This window comes from Apteryx rowi, unplaced genomic scaffold, assembly GCF_003343035.1.
Source record: "Apteryx rowi isolate R43461 unplaced genomic scaffold, aptRow1 scaffold_658, whole genome shotgun sequence".
Classification (NCBI taxonomy): domain Eukaryota; kingdom Metazoa; phylum Chordata; class Aves; order Apterygiformes; family Apterygidae; genus Apteryx; species Apteryx rowi.
Genome location: NW_020450936.1, coordinates 185,258 through 207,069, shown reverse-complemented (window position 1 = coordinate 207,069; position 21,812 = coordinate 185,258). Strand labels below are relative to the sequence as shown.

At 41.0% G+C, this 21,812-nt stretch overlaps 1 protein-coding gene across 1 annotated transcript in view; it reads left to right on the top strand.

Annotated features, from left to right (window-relative positions):
- Positions 1-19,627, top strand: part of SLC16A12 (solute carrier family 16 member 12) — a 29,094-nt gene extending 9,467 nt beyond the window's left edge. Inside the window, exons 2-7 of the mRNA XM_026085018.1 lie at positions 8,922-9,139; positions 11,207-11,310; positions 12,609-12,752; positions 15,146-15,737; positions 16,831-17,090; positions 19,028-19,627. Coding sequence (XP_025940803.1) covers positions 9,030-9,139; positions 11,207-11,310; positions 12,609-12,752; positions 15,146-15,737; positions 16,831-17,090; positions 19,028-19,290 — 1,473 coding nt within the window. The 5' untranslated portion in view covers positions 8,922-9,029 and the 3' untranslated portion in view covers positions 19,291-19,627. The remainder of the gene's footprint in view (positions 1-8,921; positions 9,140-11,206; positions 11,311-12,608; positions 12,753-15,145; positions 15,738-16,830; positions 17,091-19,027) is intronic.
- The last annotated feature ends 2,185 nt before the right edge of the window (positions 19,628-21,812 follow it).

The following is a 21,812-nucleotide window of genomic DNA, read 5'->3' as shown; positions in this document are numbered from 1 at the left end:
ATCCTCATTTTCCCTGGAGGGACCAGGAGAGCACTTGCGTTGTATTTCCTTTGCTAGGTTGTCTCCAGCTAACCCAAGCAGAGATGGATGCTTGGATTGTTATCACCAAAGCGGAATCTGGTGTACATCAATAAAAGGGGAGAGTAATAGTTTTCACAAACTGACCACAAGATGGTCTGAGAAAAAGGTCCCTGTTCCCACATGTTCCATGACAACTTTGTAGTGCTATTCTTTCTCATGGCAACATTTTCCCGAAGATGGAAAAATTAATATATCAAGTGTGGGAAAATTGTCAGCTGAAGACCGCTTTAAATAAAAAGCTTTTTCAGCATTTCCAAACAATTTTGATCATATCTTAATATTTGTTTAAGGATATAATGGGATGTCAATAAGTGTCTGATCCAGAGGAGTGCATTTATGATTCCTTGAACCAATAGGGATGACTCAAAATGATTGGAATATCACATACTTAAAAGCTCAACCATAAATGAGAAATGTTTGACAAAATGATTAATCATCATTAATGATACCTTTAAAAATCAAAAGTAATGATGTAATTGTAAATCAAGAAACATATAAGTAATTCTGTAAAAAAATAAAAATAAATAAAAAAAAAAAAAAAAAAAACAGATTCTTCCACAGCTACTACCTACCCACCATGTCCTAGCTGCAGAATTTAGAAAAGCAATTAGTATCTGAAAGAGTTCTGACACTATCTTGCTCTCAACTGATAAACAGATACTTCACCAGCAACACATCAACACCAACAGTGCCAAAATGTTGTCATAGAAGAGTCTTGTGTGTTGTACTTATTGGACAGTAGGGAGTGATCATTTCCTCCACAAAAAGATTTGATTCTAACCTATTCAGCTATTCAACCTATTCAGCTATTCTAACTTATTTGCAGAAGAAGGAAAGAAAGATGTTAAAATATAGACAGTGATAATTAATCCTCACCCTAGCAGTTTAGTTGCTGGCTTATGGTTAGTCAGTTGGTAGAGGTCTCTTTTCAGTCAGAATATGTATGTGTTTTATAGAACATATGTTACCATAGAATAATCTTGCTAAGAGGGTGCACGCTGACAGGCTCAGGGCTCACTTCGGTAACAACCATGTGCTCAAGCAGTTTAGCAACATGTGCTCCAGTAGTTTAGCTCTCTGTTATTTTCATCCCAGTGAAAAATGAAACTGCAAGCACCGCAATTGTTAGTTTAAAAATCTTTCAGGATGTCAATCAAAAATACACATTTCCAGGTGGACTTAATATTAAGTGGGCAAAAAGTCTGTAAGCAGGCAAAGTAGGAAAAAACTTTGTGTGCACATGGGGCTTTCCTACAAAAATGTTCCTTCGTATTTATTATCCTCTGTAGTTAAAGGACTGTTTAAGGGCTAACCTAGCCATTCCTGTAGCTTTAGAAACTACTTTAAAGGGTCAAAAGATTTTCATTATAATTTGCTTAACCTTTTGTTATAGACCACTTCTGTCAAGCTGTTGGTTTTCTGTTAGCCCCTTGCAATGGTTTCCAGAGAAAAGGTCAGTTCACGTTACACGTTTCATCGGAGCGCTTCTGACCCAGCAGGCTGCCCTGTTTATTTCTGCTGTGGCCTCTAGCCGTGCCGTTTGGTTCAGTGATTCCTGGCAAACTTCACAAGCGGAGGAGCCGGCGCTGCGGAGGAGCGCAATGGGCGGCCAGCCCGGCTGCTCCTTTCCCAGGGACACGGTCCTCGGTGGGGAGGGGACTAACAGGCGTTGTGCCATTCTGCAACCTGTACTTTTACAGTCTCTTTCAACTCGGAGTATTTTCTCTTGTGGGTAACGGGGAGTTTTTTCAGCTCCCACCCCTCTTTTGCACTGTCTCACTCATCCCTGTGCCTGACACCTCCCTTTCCCACTAGCCTTTTAACATCCCTTCACTTTCCACGATGTTTTTCCTGTTCCCACATCTGCTCTGACCAATTTGTCCTCTTCAGCAACCATCTCCCCCCTACGCACAAACTTAAGCAAATGAAGAACGTTTGCCACTCAGCATCCTGAGTGACCTGTTAATAAGCTGCTCTCTCATACCGTTCATCTTCTCTATCTTGATACATTTTGGTTGATGGGCAAGTTTTATTAGATGTTTATACAGTGCCTAGCACAATGACACCCACTTCCTGATCTGAAGTCCTGAAGTACTGTACTATCAGAATACAAATAGGCTGTTAATATTACTCATTATTTGATACCATAGGGAAGCCCCTCCTTAAAAGATTTCCATTAGCCTTTCATTAACATTAATTTTCTCTAGCTATGCTTAGGCTGCTTTATGCTTGTTCTTCATGAACATTCATCTGCACGAATCTTCTCAAAGTGACTTTCAAAGCTGTGTATGTTCCTGTTCACAAGAAATGGAATTTGAATTCATTTGTGTGAATTAACCTGTTGAAGGAGTGTGTTCTGTCATTCTGGATACAGAGACTGTCACAAGTTTCTTGGGCCTAGCTCAACCCGTCTTCACAGCAAAGGTAGCAAATGGCATGTATAGTTTATATATATTTATGTATTTAAATCATACATTGATCCAGAAAGAAAATTATCTAAATTGGTCTCCTCCTCATTCTTGTCTCGCGCACATTTCTCTATTATTTGTCAGGTAAAAATACATGTTGAATTCTTTGCTCATTTATGCTGGTGTGTATTTGGGATAACTGCTTTGGACTAAACTACACAAAATCCTTTTACACAGCTCTAGAAGGAATTGCAAAGGCATCTTAATGCATAGCCGCTTTAAGGTTACCTGTATGTACCCTGCAGGGCAGTGGGAAGAAGTGGAGAGTAGCCAGGCTAAGAGCTGGTGTCAGTCCAGGGGCAGTATGCTCCTGCTGTGGGGCAGCTGTGATACAGATCTGGCCCTGTGTCTGTTTTTCCATCTAAAGTCTCCTCCTACTAGGACCTGAGCATTTTTAAAAAGCATCTGAACTGTGCTCCAGGTGAGGTAGCATTTTGTGAAATGATGACGCCCAGGTACACGAATGCTGTGAACTGAGCAGCTAAATCAGATAGGAAAAATCAACCTTCCAGGACTCCAAACAGTCCAAAGCAAATATATCTGGTCTCTCTCAATGCAGTGATGCTTCTTCACTCGAATGTTTCGCGTCTTCACTTCCCACTGTTGTGATATCATTATTGAAGCAATTTTTTTAAAGAAGAAAATCTTTACGATGGAGGGACAGACAGACGGAGGGGCAGTTAGTGTTTCATTGGCTGCATGTCACTTTTTAAAAAGGTCAGTGGCTCACGTCCTCTGTGCAGTCCAGTTGCTAGGCTGCAGTGGATTTCTGTGCTCCTTTCCCTAGCAAAAGGGATCTCGTGAGGAGGAGCAACATTAAGGTAGTATCTTTTTAGCAACTTCACCCGCTCCTTTCTGCTGGCTGAGTCGGGCAGGTGCTCTTAGGAACAGTTGTTTTCTTTCCAAAGTTCTTGAAAACAGCTGTCTAAGTAACTGATAGGTTATTTATCCTGCCAAATTAGAACCTAACATATTAACTTGGGAACCAGCTCACTAACTGGTCACTCTTTGAGGGCACACTGGGTAACTGAGGCTTTTCTTAGGTGTCAGCAGAATTTGTTGCCACCTTCACTCCACTGCCATCTTCTATGAATTCACTCTAAAGCATATTTATTTAATTCTTGAGTGAAAATTATCTAACAAAAGTTGCAAAGTGCAGAGCTCTTCCATGAACTTTTCTTTTAACCCTGCTTTGTTTCAGCCAGGTCAAGCAGTAGGAACTTTTGTGTATGTATGAGATGTGTTGTAGTAGCAACCAGTACGGACAGTTGGGATCAGGCCTTGCTGTGCTGAAGTTGAACAGATTTGTAATGGAAATCTTACCCTGCACCAGAAAGCATCAGGAAGGATGCAACATAAGAGAGCAGACCAGGGTAGATTTGGGAAGGGGAGGACACTGCTCCTCAAACAAGGGGTGTGCTTTCTGGCTATTTGGTGGCTTCATTTGCAGAGGCCACAATCTGTGCTATCTGCAGTACAGCATAATTAGAAAACAGCATCAGGGTGTAAGCAAAAGAAGTTTTCTAACCTCAGAATAAAATTGCCAGAATGCCAGAAGAAGTGTATTTTAGACAGGAGCAACAAGAAGGGTCGTTGCCTGTCTGTGAGTTCAGTGACTATGACGGGCGCAGTACTCCCTGAAGAGAACATGAAGTCAAGGAGATGGGGTTTGCACTGACCTATTATAGGAGGGCTGGGTGGCCTATTACTGCGTTTGCCAGGCATTTCCTAGGATAAGACTGTTTTCGGTTGCTTGTAACTTCACTAAATGTTTGCCATTCACGTGTACATTGGCAAACAGGGTTCTGTCAAAATATTAGCAAGTGATCATGTAACCAAATGCTGAATTTATGCTTACTTAACCTAACTTGTGATCAAAATTTTCCCAAGTACATTAACATACAGCTAAAATGCTGACTAGGGTCTCAGACCCTATCTGACCCTTGCCTGGGAAGCTGGGCCAGAGGTCTAGGCTCAGGTCCTGGCACTTTACCTATTGCTTTATGTATGTAAAAATTAGTCAGAACTCCATATTTGGAGATTATTAATTCCTCTGAAAGATTTTTGTGTATAATTCCACCTTGCTTTTACATGTATAGTAAAACAGGAATGTTGCTATCCCCTTCAGGCATTTCTGTAACTTACTCTCCACCCTTAATAGTCAGAATTTGAAATGAAATTTTCATTCCCTCAAGATGAGGCAGTGAAATATATTGCTCAAATCCAGAATGAGAAGTCATGCTTTGCTATGGTGCTACAAAAGTGCTATAGAGGTATATCTGAATTGCTTAGGGCCCCTCTTATGTATCACACATTTATGCAAACTCCACCAGACTGTATTACTTTTGACTGTCAGTAAAACTTAGAACAAAATGATTGCAAATTTATCAGTTCACTGTTCAGTTCAGGTAGCTGTCATGGATTTTCATGAGCTATTCAACTATTCAGACATTAAAACTTAACATATTAAACTTGTAATGATACAATAAATCAACCTTTGAGGCTCTTAGTGTTCATCCAAAGTGCAGTGGCCACATCATGCAGAGCACTGTTCCTTGCTCTGCTTGTTCAAGTGAATTTGTCAGGAAGATGTTGTAATGGGAGACTTTAATGCCAAATCAGGGTATAATCTATTTGTGCCACTTCATGCTAGAATGGATATCAGCTGTTCCCCAGCTAGGTTAGAAGCAGACACCTACAAAAGTGTTGAATATTGTTTTCCAGCCAAGTAGAAGGGGATGTGGTTGTTTTTTACATCAAATTGTACTGCTTGAAGGTCTAGTCATTCACTGATCCAGAATGAAAAATCATGTAACCACAGCCTTAGTTATTTGATAACTGATCAATCTAATATTTGCACATATTTAATAGGACAGTCGTTGCTTGGAGCTATATAGAAAGGGATGTATAATTGCCACTATCTGTTAAAAGATAAAGAATCATTCATGTCAGCTTAGTCCAAATGTAGCATGAACCCTGCAAAATTGTCTTACGGATTCAACAAATGGCAAGAGGTATGGTATGCTCACAAATTTGCAGTGCATGTTGGAAGGCAAATACAGAATATAAGTAATTGAATGGCAAGTTCTTGTATGCGTCTCCTCTGTAATGTGCTTGGCATCCTCTGACTTTTAGCTGCATGCATTTCCAACCTCCTTAATGCTCTTTTCACATAGATTTCATGAATAATTCTATACTTCCTTGCCTACACACATGGTTTCTTATCATATTGGGTTAGCCAGTCTGTTTTGCTATTTTTGATCTATTTGTCCTTACACCTTCACAAGGGAAGAGTGTGTGTGTGTGTGTTGGAGACCGTTTCAGAATGTAGTAGGGAAGGAGAGTGCGGGTACACGCTGGTCCGTGTGTTGCTGTACATTTGTCCTGAAGCAAATAGGTAAGATGAAAAAATGAACTGTACAGTTCAAGCAGGAGGTTGCAAGGCTTCTGGTGATGTTCTTTGGTTCATGTGGGTGTTTGCTGAGGCTGCTTAGAAAGCTCTATCAGCTGCATAGGTTGTACCCTATTTTAGTAAGTTTTACCATATTTTAGAAAGTTGTGTCAGAAAAGCAAATTTGTCGGTCCTGGTCTTCATTCCAGAGTTTTCATTGATCTTTTAGATAACTTGAGCCCTAGCAATTGAATACTTCGAAGATAAGATTTGAAATTGCAAACTCAGTTGTATCACAGTTGCTTCGTGTTTTTTCTAATCAGTTGTAGGAATGAACTTGTAAAGACTGCATCCAGCTTGGCCCTTTAAACTCACTTAGAAGCATTTAGGACTGAGATACCAGGTCTGGTGGCTGCTTACAAAAGCTCTAATAATCCCAGCTGTGAATTCTTGTTTGATCTTTGTGACCTGCTATGACCATTGCTATATAATCCAAACTGTAGCTATGTCAGGTGGCCTCTTCTTTCTATAAACAGTGACATATTTATATAATCAGAGAGACTGGAGCAATGTGTATCTGTCCAAAGAGCCATGGAAGTGACAAGTAAAATGGGTTGTTAGAGGTATTCTTTTTGTCATACCTGAGCTCTCTTTGAGTTCATTAGTGCATGTTATATTGTAATAGTACACATTTCAAGCTGCAGGGAAGATCCCTATTGTGCTAAGCTCCATAAGCGCAGAGGATAATACAGACCCTGGAAAGTGTTTCTGAAAAGTTTAAATTAAGATGAAACAGATGTTTGTGACAGTGGAGAAGAGAATAGTAGACTGCATTAGTACATGTTCTAATGCTTATAGTGGGCATAGCTTAGGGCTCTGAATCATTAAAAAGCTTTATAAAAATATTTACATACAAATAAGTATCAGCAAAGCCTATTATACAAAAGAGAGAAAATAGGACAGTGCTACTTCTTTCCAAATAGTATACAGTATTTCTGGCCTCAAGTAAAGTGAGTGACAGCTAACCAGCTGACTAGCACATAGGTGGTAATAAATGGTACTTGAGGTATATACAGAGAATTGGAATAGATATTCTGTGGTAGCTTCGTTAATTTGTGTGACTGGATGGCAGTATCATATAATTTTGTCATCTTTTGTGAGTATTTTTCAAGGATAGTATTTCAAACACCCTTACCTTAAATCACTGCTTGAAAATGCTGACAAGCACACATTTTGTAGTGAGAGTACAGATAGTCCCCTTCACTGTGTAGGGTTTTTTTTTTTTTTTTTTTTTTCCAGTTGGCAGTTCAGGTGCCTCATGCTACAGCGTGGTAATTGGCTTTTGAACTTAATTCCTGTCTTGGACAACACTACTCGTTTTTTTCTGTTTTAACATTTATGGACTGACTTGCTTTAGTATATAGGGCTTGATTGTGTCCTGTATGATCAGCTGCAATGCTCAGGCTTTGAAAGCCAAGCAGGTACATTAGGATAATTCTTCTTATCCTTTTTAAAAAGAGTCCGCTGATCCTCTTGCACAGTGTTGTTACAGGCTATCATTTACAGCCTAATAAAAATGAAGTTGAACTTTCAAAGGTGATTCTTTTGTTGCTGTTGTTCTTCCTATTTTCTCCCACTTTGTTCACTTTTAAGCTTGGCAATGCGTATATGGTTTTTAAAAATAATTTTGTAATGGTTTTGTGATGCAACTTCTGATGTCTTGGGAAACGCAGCTGACGAATACTTCGCAAAGATACTCCTGCAGTGATTTCAAGGGTCAGTGCTGGGGTACCTTGCTGGATTGGGCCAGGGAGCTCCAGGCTTTGTAGAGCCAAGCCCTGAGCAGCACCTGACAGAGCAGCTTTGGGAATTGCGAAGGCATGTTATGAGCCATGCACCTGCTTTTTTGAGTTGCACTTTTGTGTGGCTCTGCACCCCTCTTATATGCTGTAACAGGTAACATTTCCTGGGAAGTCTATGGTTCTTGTCAGTGGGAATGTTTCATATTCAGCATCTGTCATATTATGTAATATAGAGGCTATTTTAGGTTTTTCTCTAAGTAAAATTGAAAGACATAACAGATGTCAGATGTTTGTTTATTTCTCATAAATATTTTCTTCATTCAGGGGATGGGTACCCTCTGGTGATGGCTAAAACATGGTCCAAATCCTACTGGTGACCATGACGTGATTAGTGAAGCTGCTCAAACACTTGCAACAGGTCCTCTTATAGGGCCCAGTGGGTATGATTTGGTCTCCTGCAGGTGCCCTGCACCACTCTTGTATTTAGAGCTCACATTGAGGTATGGCCTGGATGCAGACACTACTTTGGTTTAAGTGGATGGAAGGGGGGACAGCTCTAACCTTCAGTGAATTGTCCATGCTCAGAAACCAAAGTCGCCATGTCCTGCCTGATTACAGACTTCATTTAGGGTTTAGGTCTCATAGTTTGAGAATAACAAAGTGATTTCCGTTCCCACAGTGGATGCGCAGCTCTGCTCTAATTTTGCCAGGAATATTCACTCTCATACAAAAGGAAAAATTGTATTCCCCCAAACATGAATTTTCCACTAAGCTATGTAGAAGGGAGTATAGTTATTGCTAAGGAAGATTCTTTGCAACCCAAAATAAAATTCAAGCCAAACTACACTGAAGTTAAAGGAGCTGCAGTGATTGGTACCAGCAAAGTATGTGACTTAAATGTATGTTCCATCACATTTTGGGGGAAAAATGCTATCATGTGTTAGAGTGTAACTGCTGGGAAAATTACTCTGGAATAGATTATGCCAGGTAGTGGGCCAGATTTTGATGACATAGTCTTGCTTCTAAGAAATTTTGATCAGCTGCATTTAAAAGAAAATCCTCACTTTTATGTGATAAGACCGAAGCAGTATTTTCTAGCTTGACAGTGCAGTTTTACACTATGTGCAATGTAACCCTCCTTCCCCCTCTGCCTTTTTTTTTCTCTCACTCTTTCTTCAGATGGCAAATAACCCATGCACCAGGTAATCCCCCGTGTGCACTCAACATGTCGGCTGGCATCAGCCCCTTCCAGTAAGCAGGGGAAGAGGGAGGACTGGCCCCAGCACCATGGCATCGCCCCGGAGGGCTCCGTGCACGTCCCCTCCTGATGGCGGCTGGGGATGGATGATTGTTGCCGGTTGTTTCCTTGTCACCATCTGTACCAGGGCTGTGACGAGGTAAAGTGACTTCTTGTCTTTCTGATCCATTCTGGTGTTACTCTTTTTTCCTTATGGAAAAGAATATATTTGAGATATCTTCTAATGGCCCACAGCTGAAGGGGTTGATTCTGGCTAGATGCATACCTCTGTTTTGCTATGTTTTTAAAGGCTTCCTAAAATCTGCAAAGGTGTGGGGACAGCTAACGGGTTAAGAGCCCTCTGATTTTAGTCCTGCCTGGTCTGACAACTGTTGTATCTCTCAACACCCTCTCATTGATTTTTTGCAGAACCAAAATCTCAAGCAGGCAGTGTTATTTAAGGCTGTGGTGGTTTGGTAGGGGAGGGAGGAATCATTTAGGGTCTCTTCAGGTCTACTGTGTCCCTGTAACCCTACAGTGGTGGTCATTTTTGCCAGTTCCAGAGGATTTGCTTGGCTCCCAAGTCTATCTGAGAAATCTGTAAATAATCCCCTCTCCTACCACAAGTGTTTCAGGTACTATCCAGCCTGAGAAGGTCAGTGACCTGGAGAGGCCCCTTTCTATATTTACTTCTGGTATCCTAAATATGCAGGAAATATTTCCTGTATTTCTCAGAAATAGAAAGAACAGGAATAGACTTCTGTCCTGTATAAACACAGTATATACATTGGGGGCAATATGGCTTCCACAGCTGGTGTTGGGTGACTTTATTTGTCGACCAGACACCAAGGAGGCTGGTCTGTATGAACATGGACATGTAAGATATATTAAGCAGAGATAGGCAGGCACCCTGTAAGTGTGGGATGCAGAGACAGTATCTTGTTTGACAGTCAATATAAATACAGTTTTCCTACATAAATTACATATTTCTTTTAAAATAAATCTGCCAGGTTTAGGAATCTAAAGTCTAAGATCTTGGAATAAACAGCATAAATGGGGCCCGCAAATGTTAACACAGTGGTAGTTTATCTACTACAAACATACCAACTCCATAATAAAACAGAGATTTCTTGGTGGGTTTCTTTCCTTTTTCACATGTGAAACACGTTACATCCATGAAATCATCTAACGACTGGCACCCTTCCAGAGTACATACATGCAAGAATAGAGCTGAAGAAAGTGACCTTTGATTTGCAGGAGGAGGAAGAGAGTGGAACGGGGGCTCTTCTGCTTATTCAGAAACTAGAGTGAAACTGTACAGCCTTTTAATCCACTCCCCTGCAGAGATAGGTGGAACAGTAATCTTGTTAGGAGAGCAAAGAAACTTCTCCTGGAAGCATTTTAATAAAACTGTTAAAAGGTCCGTGGGCTCCTGCCGTGTTTTGTGTCTGTATTCATGAGATACTGCTTTTCAGTTCTCGCTGTTTTGCACTTGTGCACTCATTCATACGTAGCTATAGGTGGTTTTGGTTCTATAGGTGCTATGGTGGCCCTGTCCCTCTGGTTTGCACAGGTGTGAATGCCACCATTGCATGGCAACTTGGTGAGTCAAGAACAGGAACTGGAGCTTTGGGTACCAGGGAAGCAACATCATGATGTAGGATATAAATTGCTGGTGATAATTGCACACTTTAAATTTTATTTCAATTAAAAAAAAAAAGTTGTAAAAATCTGTTATCAGATACCATAGTGAGAAACTTGCTGTTAATGTTCATAATCTCTCTGTATTAGCTTGATCTGTCTGAAATAGGATCTAAATCAGTCTAATTTGTCTAATCCCACTGTTGGAATATTACTTGGACACAGTTTTGTGATTCAGTTGTTGTCAATGCAGAGTAAGGATTCTTCTCCCATTGAATCCCACTAGCCTAAACTCTTTACATAAAGTACTGTTGTAATTATTCAACTTGCACGCCCTGTCACAGAATCACAGAGCCCCATTTCATATGTCTTGTTTCATATGCATCAAGGCAGTCCTTCGTTTCCAGTTCTTCTTGACCACTGTTTAAAAATTTCTCCATCTCATTTAGTCCACAGATCTGATTTTCTCAGGAGCTGGAGAGGACCTTCAGGCAGGTTGTCTTTTTTCCCTGAATAGTGAGACTAGTGTTTTCTGCTAGGCAACTGCCCCATGTTTAACAAATTGGTGTTCATTTTTCTTTCCTAGGTGCATCTCCATTTTTTTTGTGGAGTTCCAGGCATATTTTGGTCAGGATTACGCCAGAACAGCTTGGATCCATTCCATTGTAGACTGTGCCACAATGCTCTGTGGTGTGTATTACTCTTTTAAGACCAATGTGCTTGCTTGTTCTTCAGTTCCATGGGACATCTAGTTTTAGTGCGTTCACCAGCCGGTGGAGTCAGTTGGGGAAGATTGTGGCTATAGGCTCTCTTGGGTATGGTTTATCTAAGCTGCTCCCCCCAGCATAGTTAGGCAGGAAGGAAGGGTCTTCATACTACTGAAAAGAAACAGAACTTTGTTTTGTCAAATGATGTAAGTTTTCAGAAATGTGCTTTTGACAATGTCTAGTGGGACAAGTCATGTTTGAGAGCTAAATGAACGCTTGTTTCTTTTCCGATTGGTTGGAAGCGTATTTCAGACTTAACACTATTTTTCTTTCCTTCAGATCAAGTCACAACCATTCTGATTTTAGTAAACTTGTGTGTTTACAAAGATCTTTTTCCCTTAAAAGAAAAGTCTGTGCCACTAAAATGACGTGCATCAATACTGCAGTTGTCCCGAGTTTCTCATGAGTTTACTTAAAAGCTGTGTGAAAATCCAAGCCCTAATCCGGTGGTAGAGGGTTAGTCCATGAGAACTGCCATGAAGGCACAGGGCCTGCCAAGAAGGCAGACACAGCTGGAATGAGACATAGCCACTCTCCTGCATCAGCCAGGTTGTATCTTGGAAAAAGAGATACAAGGGTAACCTTGCCCTGGCATTCGAGTTGGCAGAGAGGAAAAGGGCTGGTGGTGACACCCTGGGGCAGAGGCAGGGTGATCTGGTAACCGTCACCTTTGCAGAAGCACAGGGGAAGGCGTAGAGACTTCCTGGGAATGGTTACAAAAGATGTGAGACTTCTCTTGTGCGGGCGCGACACGAAGCATGCATGGCTGGGGAGGAGTGAGGCTGCATGAAGGACACCTGGAAGCTACTGAGAGCCAAAGGCAGACTCCAGGTGGGGAGAGGTCTCTCCAGTTGTAAATGTGGAATAAGGAACAGTGTGGGCCGTGTTTGGTTGTGGCTGTGGCCTCTCTTGACCCCCAAAAACTGCAAAATAGCTGTGTCTCATAATGATTTAGATCTATTAAAGTGGGCACTGAGAAAGCTACACTAAATTTCAGTTTTACCCTGATTTTCAGGAAAATAATTTTCAAAAAGTTTTTGGTGTTCACACTGTTATGATAGACAGGATATTGGAACACCATTTGGTGTAGCTGTCATCACCATTTTCTTCTGTTTGCCTGCTGTTTCCTTTTCCTTGATGATCACAGCAATGAACTCTGTATAAGGACCTGCCATTAACTAACAGCTTTATTTATTTATTTTATTTATTTATTTTCAAAAGCCCCACTTGGGAGTCTCATCAGTAATCATGTGTCCTGCCAAGTTGGTATCATACTAGGAGGGCTGCTTGCATCTACTGGACTAATTTTGAGTTCATTTGCCACCAGCCTGGAACATCTCTACTTGTCATTAGGAGTCCTTACAGGTAGGAGGCATTCATCCAGTTTCTTCCAGTCAGGAAAGCAATGCAGGATTGTTTAAAATGATGATCCTCCCATTAAAGAGGGATAATCTCCTTTGCTGTTTCACAATGCTGAAGCACTGGTCTGTAGAGATACTCAAATGTGTTGCCTTCATTATAAAACAGAGCTTTTGGCTGTCCTTGTGAGGGCTTCAGCACTTGATGAGTCTGATACAGCCCAACACTGGCATACTGCAAAAGCAACTCTTTAGTATCTGTTGAGAGAGGGCTATGGATAACCTTTTGAAATGATGAGTGGCAAGAGGGACTTCTGTTGCAGATGCTGCACAAAAAGATTTCCTTTTTGCTTGTGATTTGGGAGAGGTTTGTTGTGGTAGGAGTTTGAGTGCCCCAAAATATTTGCATATTTAAAAATGTTAAATAAAAACAAATGAGTAAATGGGCAGAGGACGACTGGGTGAATATCTAGCACCTCAGTTGCACACCTTATTTATCTGCATCACATTCCATTTTAAAAGTAAACAAATTCCTGGTTGATTGTGTTGCTGTAGCTGATCATCCCTTTGCATTCAGGTGTGATGGTAACAGATATTTTTGCTCTGTTCAATCTTTCCGTTTGCTGTACACAGAAGAACTTAAGAAGGGCTGGTGGTTACACTGACATTCCTTACTCATTAATACTGACCTGGTAGCCACGGTGATATAAGCCCTTGTACTTGGTCCCCTGCTGTTTAGTAACAAGTTGGTGGAATTACTGCTGTTCACATGCTGCCAACAGCTTATTTGTTAAGAAAAAAAAAAATCCTCATTGTGGTGCAGGTCACTTCTGCATTACAATGTTAATCTTTGACAAATGTGTTTGTAACAAATAAAAAGGCTCCTTGTAACCCAAAGGACCGTATCACATACCATTCAAATGCCACTGAGGCTTCCTTTATGAGAACCACTATGAATATTGAGGTAGGAAAGCAGTTGCATTGCGCTTTGTACATGGAGTTGTAAAAAGCCCATTCTACAAGCAGTGAACTTTTAGTCTGTAAGGACTGACAAATGTAGAAAAAAAATTCGTGGTAATGGTTGGTGCTGATGCACTAACAGCCACCCTATAACCAACCCAGAGAGGAGCTGGCAACATAACTGACTAAGGTCTAGATCCGTAAAAGCAGCAAGACTTAAAACTGTGAAGGGTGAAGCAGAGAGGAGGTGGGGGACTGGCAATAAGTAGCGGAGTTCCTTCTGAGAAGTATGAACATGTTTTCAGTCCCAAATTTTCCTTTTACTTTTCACAGGACATTTATTGGCTTTTGGGGACATTTTCACTTGGGAAAAAAAATGGTGCATACACCAGATAGAGTATAGCTTTCACAGTTCGCAAGTGGTGATGTGTAGCGCAGAGCTTCTCCTCAGGCTCTGCTGCCCTGACAAGTCCAGCCCAAGGCCCTGTTCCTCCTCTCGCATCCTGATGAGCGCCAGAGCAGGCGAGCATTGCACTGAGTCAGTGAAATCCCCCTAGCCTGTCCTAGGAGGCTTAGTGCCTGCCGGACACAGTGAGGCCTTTCAGGAGAACATTGCAAGCCTGTCACGGCTCCAGCTGATTGTGTCCCCTGTTGGTAATTTCTGCCAAAGGCAATGGGGACAGTTTTAACTTGAATGTAGGACATGCTCCAAAACCCCAGTCAGGAACTTATTTTTATGTCTGATTCGGAAATATATGCTTCAGTATTAGGGCAAGCATTTGATGATTAAAGTCTGCACTCTGGTTTCTTCAGCAGAAGCCATGCCTTTTTTCCCCAGTTGAAGAGATGGTTCTTATTTATTTACTAATTTGGACATGGTTTTGCCTTCTGAGGCTTTTTTTCCTCTTTACTTGTACACAGGGATTTAAAAATGGTCAGGATTCTGACCAGCTGCTGTGTGGACTTTGTTTAGCTGATGAAAAGGATATACCATAGAACATGTTGTAATAGAGACAGATTCCTTATATTGTGTTTCAGAGACAAAAATTAATGGACAGGTTTGCAACAGCCTGAACACAAAGCAGTGCCTCATCAGGCTGGTGTGCCCAGTGCCATTTGCTGCACAGGCCCTGGGGTAAGACCTCATCCAGTAGAGGCTGGCATATAGTTTTACTGATGTTTCTTGATAGTCCTTGTGCTTATTATCAAATGAACCCCATCACTCCTTACTGAGTCTTGTTACTATAGATTAATGATGACCTGTTAGATTTGTCAAGTCAGTGATGCTGACAGTGGAAGAAAGGAATCATCCTGGTTTCTTTTTGCACTGTGACTGGACTATTCAGCTGTGCTAATGGAAGTAGATTATGTTGTTTAATTTAATGTGTTCCATGTGTCATGTTCAGTGTTAAGCCATCTGCATTATACTTTCTTTTCTAGGACTTGGGTTTGCACTCTGTTATTCTCCAGCCATTGCAATGGTGGGCAAATATTTCAACAGAAGAAAAGCGCTGGCTTATGGAATAGCCATGTCAGGAAGTGGAATTGGTACCTTCATCTTGGCCCCAGTGGTCCAGCTCTTAATTGAGCAGTTTTCCTGGCGTGGAGCGTTACTCATCCTGGGAGGTTTTGTTTTAAACCTCTGTGTCTGTGGTGCCTTGATGCGGCCTATTGCTCTTAAGGAGGACCGTAAAACTGCTCCTGAGTTTCTTGAACAGGATTATGTCCCTGAGGCACAGAAACAAGACTTAAAGCAAATGTCCATCTGTTCACCTTTAATCAAAGCATGGTCCCATGAATGTTTATGCTACTGCTCATGGAAGGAATATGACTTTTTACTGATGCCAAGCTTCATGGTGCTGGCAGTGTCGGTTTTATTTATGGCCTATGGCTGTAGCCCTCTCTTTGTCTACTTAGTGCCTTATGCTTTGAGTGTTGGAGTGAGTCATCACCAGGCTGCCTTCCTCATGTCCATACTTGGTGTCATTGATATTGTTGGTAATATCACCTTTGGATGGTTAACAGACAGAAGGTAATGGCTTATGGCTAAACAAATGTAAGCTTTAGCTGGTGGGAGGCTGGATACAAGTGTAGTACATATAAAAGTTAACGTTATGGACAGGTTGTCTGTAGCATGCATAACTTTTGCAACAAACGTTCTAACTTATAGAAGTGCTTGCTGTTTAATGGTTTTGTCTTTTCTGAGTTCCTTGAATTCTGCTAGTTTATTTTTTTCCCTAAGAAATGAAGTGCTTGTGCAAAACTCTTGAGTTCAACAATGGAAATGTAACCCACCGCAAAAGGTATACTGAGCATGAGCCTCTGTACCTATTCCGTAGAGGATATCACTCTACTTCTCCTGCCCCTCTCTCTCTTTTGTGCTGCTAGAGAGGCACAGAAGTGGTGGAAAAGGAAAAAGGGTCTGGCCCACTGTTGTCACACATCTGCTCAAAAGGACTAACCTAAATTTGTTATACGTTTTCCAGTATATGAGGACTCACTGCTTTGCTAAGCCAGCTCATTCCAACTGTTGATATGCATAGCTGGGCAGTAGCCGTAACATCAGTAAAGATAGGCTGAGCTAAGAAGTATCTTAATTCTAAAGGACACATTATTCTTTCTGCTATTCAGTTTGTAGGAAAAATTAATCATTTGTTTTGTGGGGCAGGGAGAAGGGGAATTGCCATCTCACTTAGCTCACACTAACTCCAGTGTTTAAGGGCTGATGTGAAGCACGACAGCTAAGAGAGGTACTGAGTTGAAATGTAATGTCCAGTGGAGTATTGCTTTGAACACTGAAGCTTGAGAGCACTGATTGAAGGGTTGCAAAATCCTGGAAGCTGAGCTGCTTCCTTCACCAGGGGCAGCTGTAAGAGCCACAGCAGCAGCGTGTGCAGCTTCTGGTGTTGCTTTCCAGAACATTTCTTCAGCTGTAGATGGCCAGCTTTCCCTAGCTGAGCTCATGGATGGTTGAGCTTTTCATTTTGAAGAGTTTGTGTATGCAATTGGACTTAAACTTGAGCAATATAAAAGAGAGAGAGGCTGAAATGCTACATGTCGGGACATAGAAACTGAGATACTGTGTCCAGTGATACTCTTATTCCTTCCTGTGTTGAAATTTGCAGGTGTCTGAAGAAGTATCGGCACTTCTGCTACCTCTTTGCGGTGGGAATGGATGGCCTATGTTGTCTTTTCCTGCCAGTTCTCCAAAACTTCCCCTTGCTTGTGCCTTTTTCATTTACCTTTGGCTATTTTGATGGAGCCTACGTAACGCTGATCCCTGTTGTGACAGCAGATGTAGTGGGAACTTCTTCCTTGTCATCAGCTTTGGGTGTCGTGTATTTTCTGCATGCCATACCATATCTAGTGAGCCCGCCTGTTGCAGGTCAGTTCACAAATGACTTTCCTATAATCTTATTGCTACTTCAGATTTACCTGTGGATCAAAGCAGAAGTGTCCAGCATTTAGTTTAGAACTGGTCAAAAAAGGATATCAGTGTCACAGTAAACATTATCATTTTTAATGACTGTTTTACGTTTTGATTATAGCGTTCGGGAAAATTAAAGTCATGGAAGTTTTGAGAGTCTCATATTTACCTTCTGATGGAGTATCCTCTTTCTACGGAAGTGTGTGTAGCGAGAGATGAAAGCGCAGGGCAGGCTAAGCCCAGGTGTGTGCCTGGTGGAGTCCGGGCTTTCCTGCATGATCTCCTCACTGCCATGGAAGGGGTCTGGCCATGCAGCTCAGGGCTGCTCTCCTGCATCTTGTTTCTGTGTCCCCAGAGAAGGGGAAGACAGAGCCATCAGGACTGGCAGCAAGCACTGCATCCAGCTAAGTACTCTCCTTAGCAAAATGTCTGACAACTGAGAGGCTGCCTGGAGCCACCTGAGTAGAAGGAGGACATTGTATAAAGGTAGCACTGCACATTGTTATGTGCTTCCTTGCCCCATTTTAGTAGGATTAGCAAAAATTTTCAAGAAAAGAAGGCTGACCCTCTTCAAAACAAAACAAAACAAAAAAAAAAACCCAAAAAACAAAAATGAAAACAGAACTTATCCATTCTTCTCTGTATTGACACTGAGATAAAGAGATTGGTGGCTAAGAGTAAGTACTGTATTGCGGCTTTGATTTTCAAGCTAGGTATTTTTGCAACATTTTGGATAAATTATTTACAGTCCTGTTATTTTTCCTTTGAACTGGTCAGAATGATCTTCCTCTAGTGTGTTTATTGGACTGGGGAGAAGAAGATGCCAAGCACCTTGTCATCTCTTTTTTCAGTCTCCCATAAAGAATTGTAGGGCTTTGGTGTGATGTAATAGGAGAGAAGGGACAACAAATGCACACTGAATGGGAAGGTAGCCCCTGAGTAGAGAAATAACACACCTAGACTTTTTGTAAGACTTTACATCCCAGTTAAGTACTGTCTTGATGGGGTGATTTCTACACATGGAGCAATCTGAAATTCAAAGAAAGACTATGGAATGGGCCTCCTAAAAGCAGAAATTGTGCGGGTGGGGAAAACAAAGGATTCTTTGTGAAATTACTTGATTTTGAAAATAGAAAGAAACTCTCCTTTGGTTACAAGTTTTTTTAGTCCAGAGGACTTACCCTTCTACTTTCTGAAGTGCTTTGAAGAGTTGGGTTAGTCAACTTTACTGCTGTCTGCTCTTATGCAGCCCTCATCACTGTAATAACAAAACATCATTTTTCCTGTCAGTGTCATTCTAATGAAGTAGTGATGAGTAAAAAGACAATTTTGAGCATTGCAGAAGGTCAGAGTTCTTTTTAAAAAGGCCATGTATATAAGTATGTCTCTTGCATATTTTATTTGCTGCTCACATCAGTTTCCAATTAATCTCTGCTTCTGATGCTTTTAATTTAGCTTTGCCATAGCAAAAATACTGCAAAATGGAATATTTCTAATTGATGCATGAGCCTAGGGCATGACTCACATAACGTTTCTGTGTGAGAATCTCACACACACAATATTTAATCCCAGAGCTCCCTAAGCATGTCTCAAGACTGACAGTTAAATCAGTGCATATGGAAGATATTTATTTAGTACTATAGTGATGTCTGCTGTGCTTTTTCTCATTGATTTGACCTCTGAAAAGAAGCCCATAAAAACCTTAGCTACCTGCTGATATTAAAGTCAAATTCCTTCTCCCCCCACCCCCGAGGCATAGTGACAGCTGTGTATGTCTATATTGTTTAATTGTACTGATATATGGTAAAACTGCAGCAGTGCTGCTGATCACAGAATTTATAAATTATCAAAAACCTGGAAACCTTAAAAAAACATGATTTTTTTTTTTCCTGCAGGTTGGCTTGTGGATACAACTGGCAGCTATACTGCATCATTCCTCCTGTGTGGATTTTCTATGATATTTAGTTCAACATTATTGTGCTTTGCAAGACTAGCAAAGAAAATCAAAAGAACACATTTGCAGTCACTTACCAATGATACTAACACCAAACAGCACATCTGGACAAATGGAGCAATAGCTTATTCCGTCACAGGAGAATTAGACCAAAAGGATGTTGAATTTTTGGCTGCGGATACAAACAGCTACAGCAACAGATGACAAGTGCCATCAAGATTCAGCACAGCCAGAGGTGGCTGTGTGGTGTTATGCTGCTGAAGATATTACTCCTGTGAAACAAAGCATCTCCCAGTTAGATTTTTCTGTCATGTTTTAGTAGGCTAAAATCGACATACAGCAACAGTAATACAAAGTTAATAAATAATGGGACAGAGCTGGATTAAAAGTAAAGAGAGTTTATAGATACAAGTGTTCACAGATTTGTTTCTAATGCAATATGTTGACTCTGCAGGTAATATCAAAGGTGACAATTGGCTATAATAAAAGTAAATTGTGATGTAATCAGTCAACAAAATGAACAACAAAATTTAAGTTTTAAATTATTTTTTAAACAGTGTCGAAGAAATAAGCTTTTTGGTGTCCTGGTCTATTATGTTTCAGTGGACTATTCAAAGAACCCACCAAAAACCTTCACAATTATCCATCTGCATAAAACTCTTTGCAAATAACTGTTTCACATACCAAAGTCATTTTTAAGAAAATCTGGCAGGAAGCTGTAGTTTGTTTTGAAAGCATCTCTGAGGCAGCTTTATTTTTTTACAGTGTGCCTAAATTTTGTATGCAAGCTGCAACTTCATTTGAAGTATGTTTTTAGAGCTACTTTCCCAAACCTCTGCTACACCAAAATTTTAAGACAGTCATCGCTTTTTTTCCTGGAGATCATTAAAGCCTGAATTTCTAAGCATTGCCATTCCAAGTATTATCCTCCAGCTGACCCCTTTCTGGGAAGGTGGCTGCAGTGCTGCCAGTACATCTGTGCTGGGAGACCAGGCGCACTGACAGACAGAGCCTGCTTTCACTGCGTTAGCTGGTGGAGGTGCGAAGGCAGCCCATCAGCCTGGGAGGCCAGGCGGAGAGGCTCGTGTTTTTCCAAATGCACTGCCTCCCCCTTCTGTGAAATCAGCAGTTGTTGAAGTTGAAGTAGAGTGTGCAAGCAGATAACTGAGAAACTGCTCGCTCCACAGGCCATTAGGAAAGAGGATGTTGGCAGGCAGGTTGTTCCTGCATATTGTAATGTCAGGGCTGTCTCCTTTTTTGGATCCAGGAGCTCTGTCTTTACATGGTGTAAATTACTCATTTGTACCAGCTGAAGAGTTGATCAGGTCATTTGTCACGGGTGGCCAGAAAACAACAGCTGTGATTTGCTGATGATTTCCTGCTACTTGTGCTAGCAAAATACTACAGCTGGCTGCTTTGTAAATGCTATGCACTGAATGTACCTCATGGGATAAATTATTGATGTGCTGATTTATTAAATAATGGGATGCTTCTGCATTTCCAAAATGAAGCTGTTGTCAGAGATGGAGGAACTTCACATTCTGAAATGCAAATCATTTCCGTATTTTGATACTGTATAAAGCTTTGTTCTGTTTATTAGTAAATTGTTCAGAGTCCAGATAATTTTCATCAGTGCTGAACTAGTAGTTTGATAATCATCTACAATGTATTCAGTGTTGTGATGTCCTGTTCCACTCAGTGTCTCAGAAGGGAAAGCAACGTAGACTGTGAAGTTGATTTAGATCAAGAGTAAAGAGCACAACCATAAGGGCATGATGTATTTTTCATATATATAAATAGTACATGTGTTAAGTAGTTCTATTTTCCATGCATATTTCAAATATAACATTGATACTGTTTGACTTCAGTTGGCAGCGTTCAAAGCGTTTATAGTGACCACACTCCAGGAATCTGTTCAGAGCAAGTGGCATGATTTACGTGCACAGAACACAGATTGAGAGGGGAGTGCAAAACCTGCTTAAAACTAGTGACATGGCATTACTTCAGCTCTGTGTGCTGTCAGGTTGGAGCAACCAAGGATGGATTGCATTTCCACCAGATGCCACAGGGCCAATGACCCAGGGCACCCCAGGTATCTGCATAGGCCAAAGGTTTCCCCAAATGTGCCCCTTTCTCCTTACTGAGCTTCTAAGAGGCAGCCGGAGTGGTACATGCAGGAGGTATCCTGTGGGAGAAGCACTCTTGATCAAGGGGTTCCTCTGTGGGGCTGATGTATCTTTAGTGCCAAGCAAAGTGGACCCACCATACTAATGACTTTAGCCCATGGCTTTAACTTATTTTCATCTGGTTTGTGTATTTTTCAGAAGTGCAGCTTTAGGACTCCTTCATTTCATCCTAACATGCTTTTAAATTGGTCACAGTGAAGGTGAGAGGGCCTCTAAGTTTGATATGGACATACAGGTAACAGATAGAAATGAGTATTTGCACCAGAAAAATCTTATCTTGAATCTGAACTAATATTTAAAGCCAAACACCAGAAATATTTCAGTCAGAATTTGGATTGCTAATGTCATTCTTCAGGCAAGATTCCGATTGTAAATATAACAGAGCTGGTTAACTTAGCCTAAAAGAGCTATTTTTGAAAGCTGAAGTTCAAAACACCTGCACGCCAAAGAATCTGGACAAATTTTCATCATCCAGACTGAACTCTGTCTTTCATCTTTCCACCAACCTCTGTTTCCTAATGAATATTTCCTATAAACTAC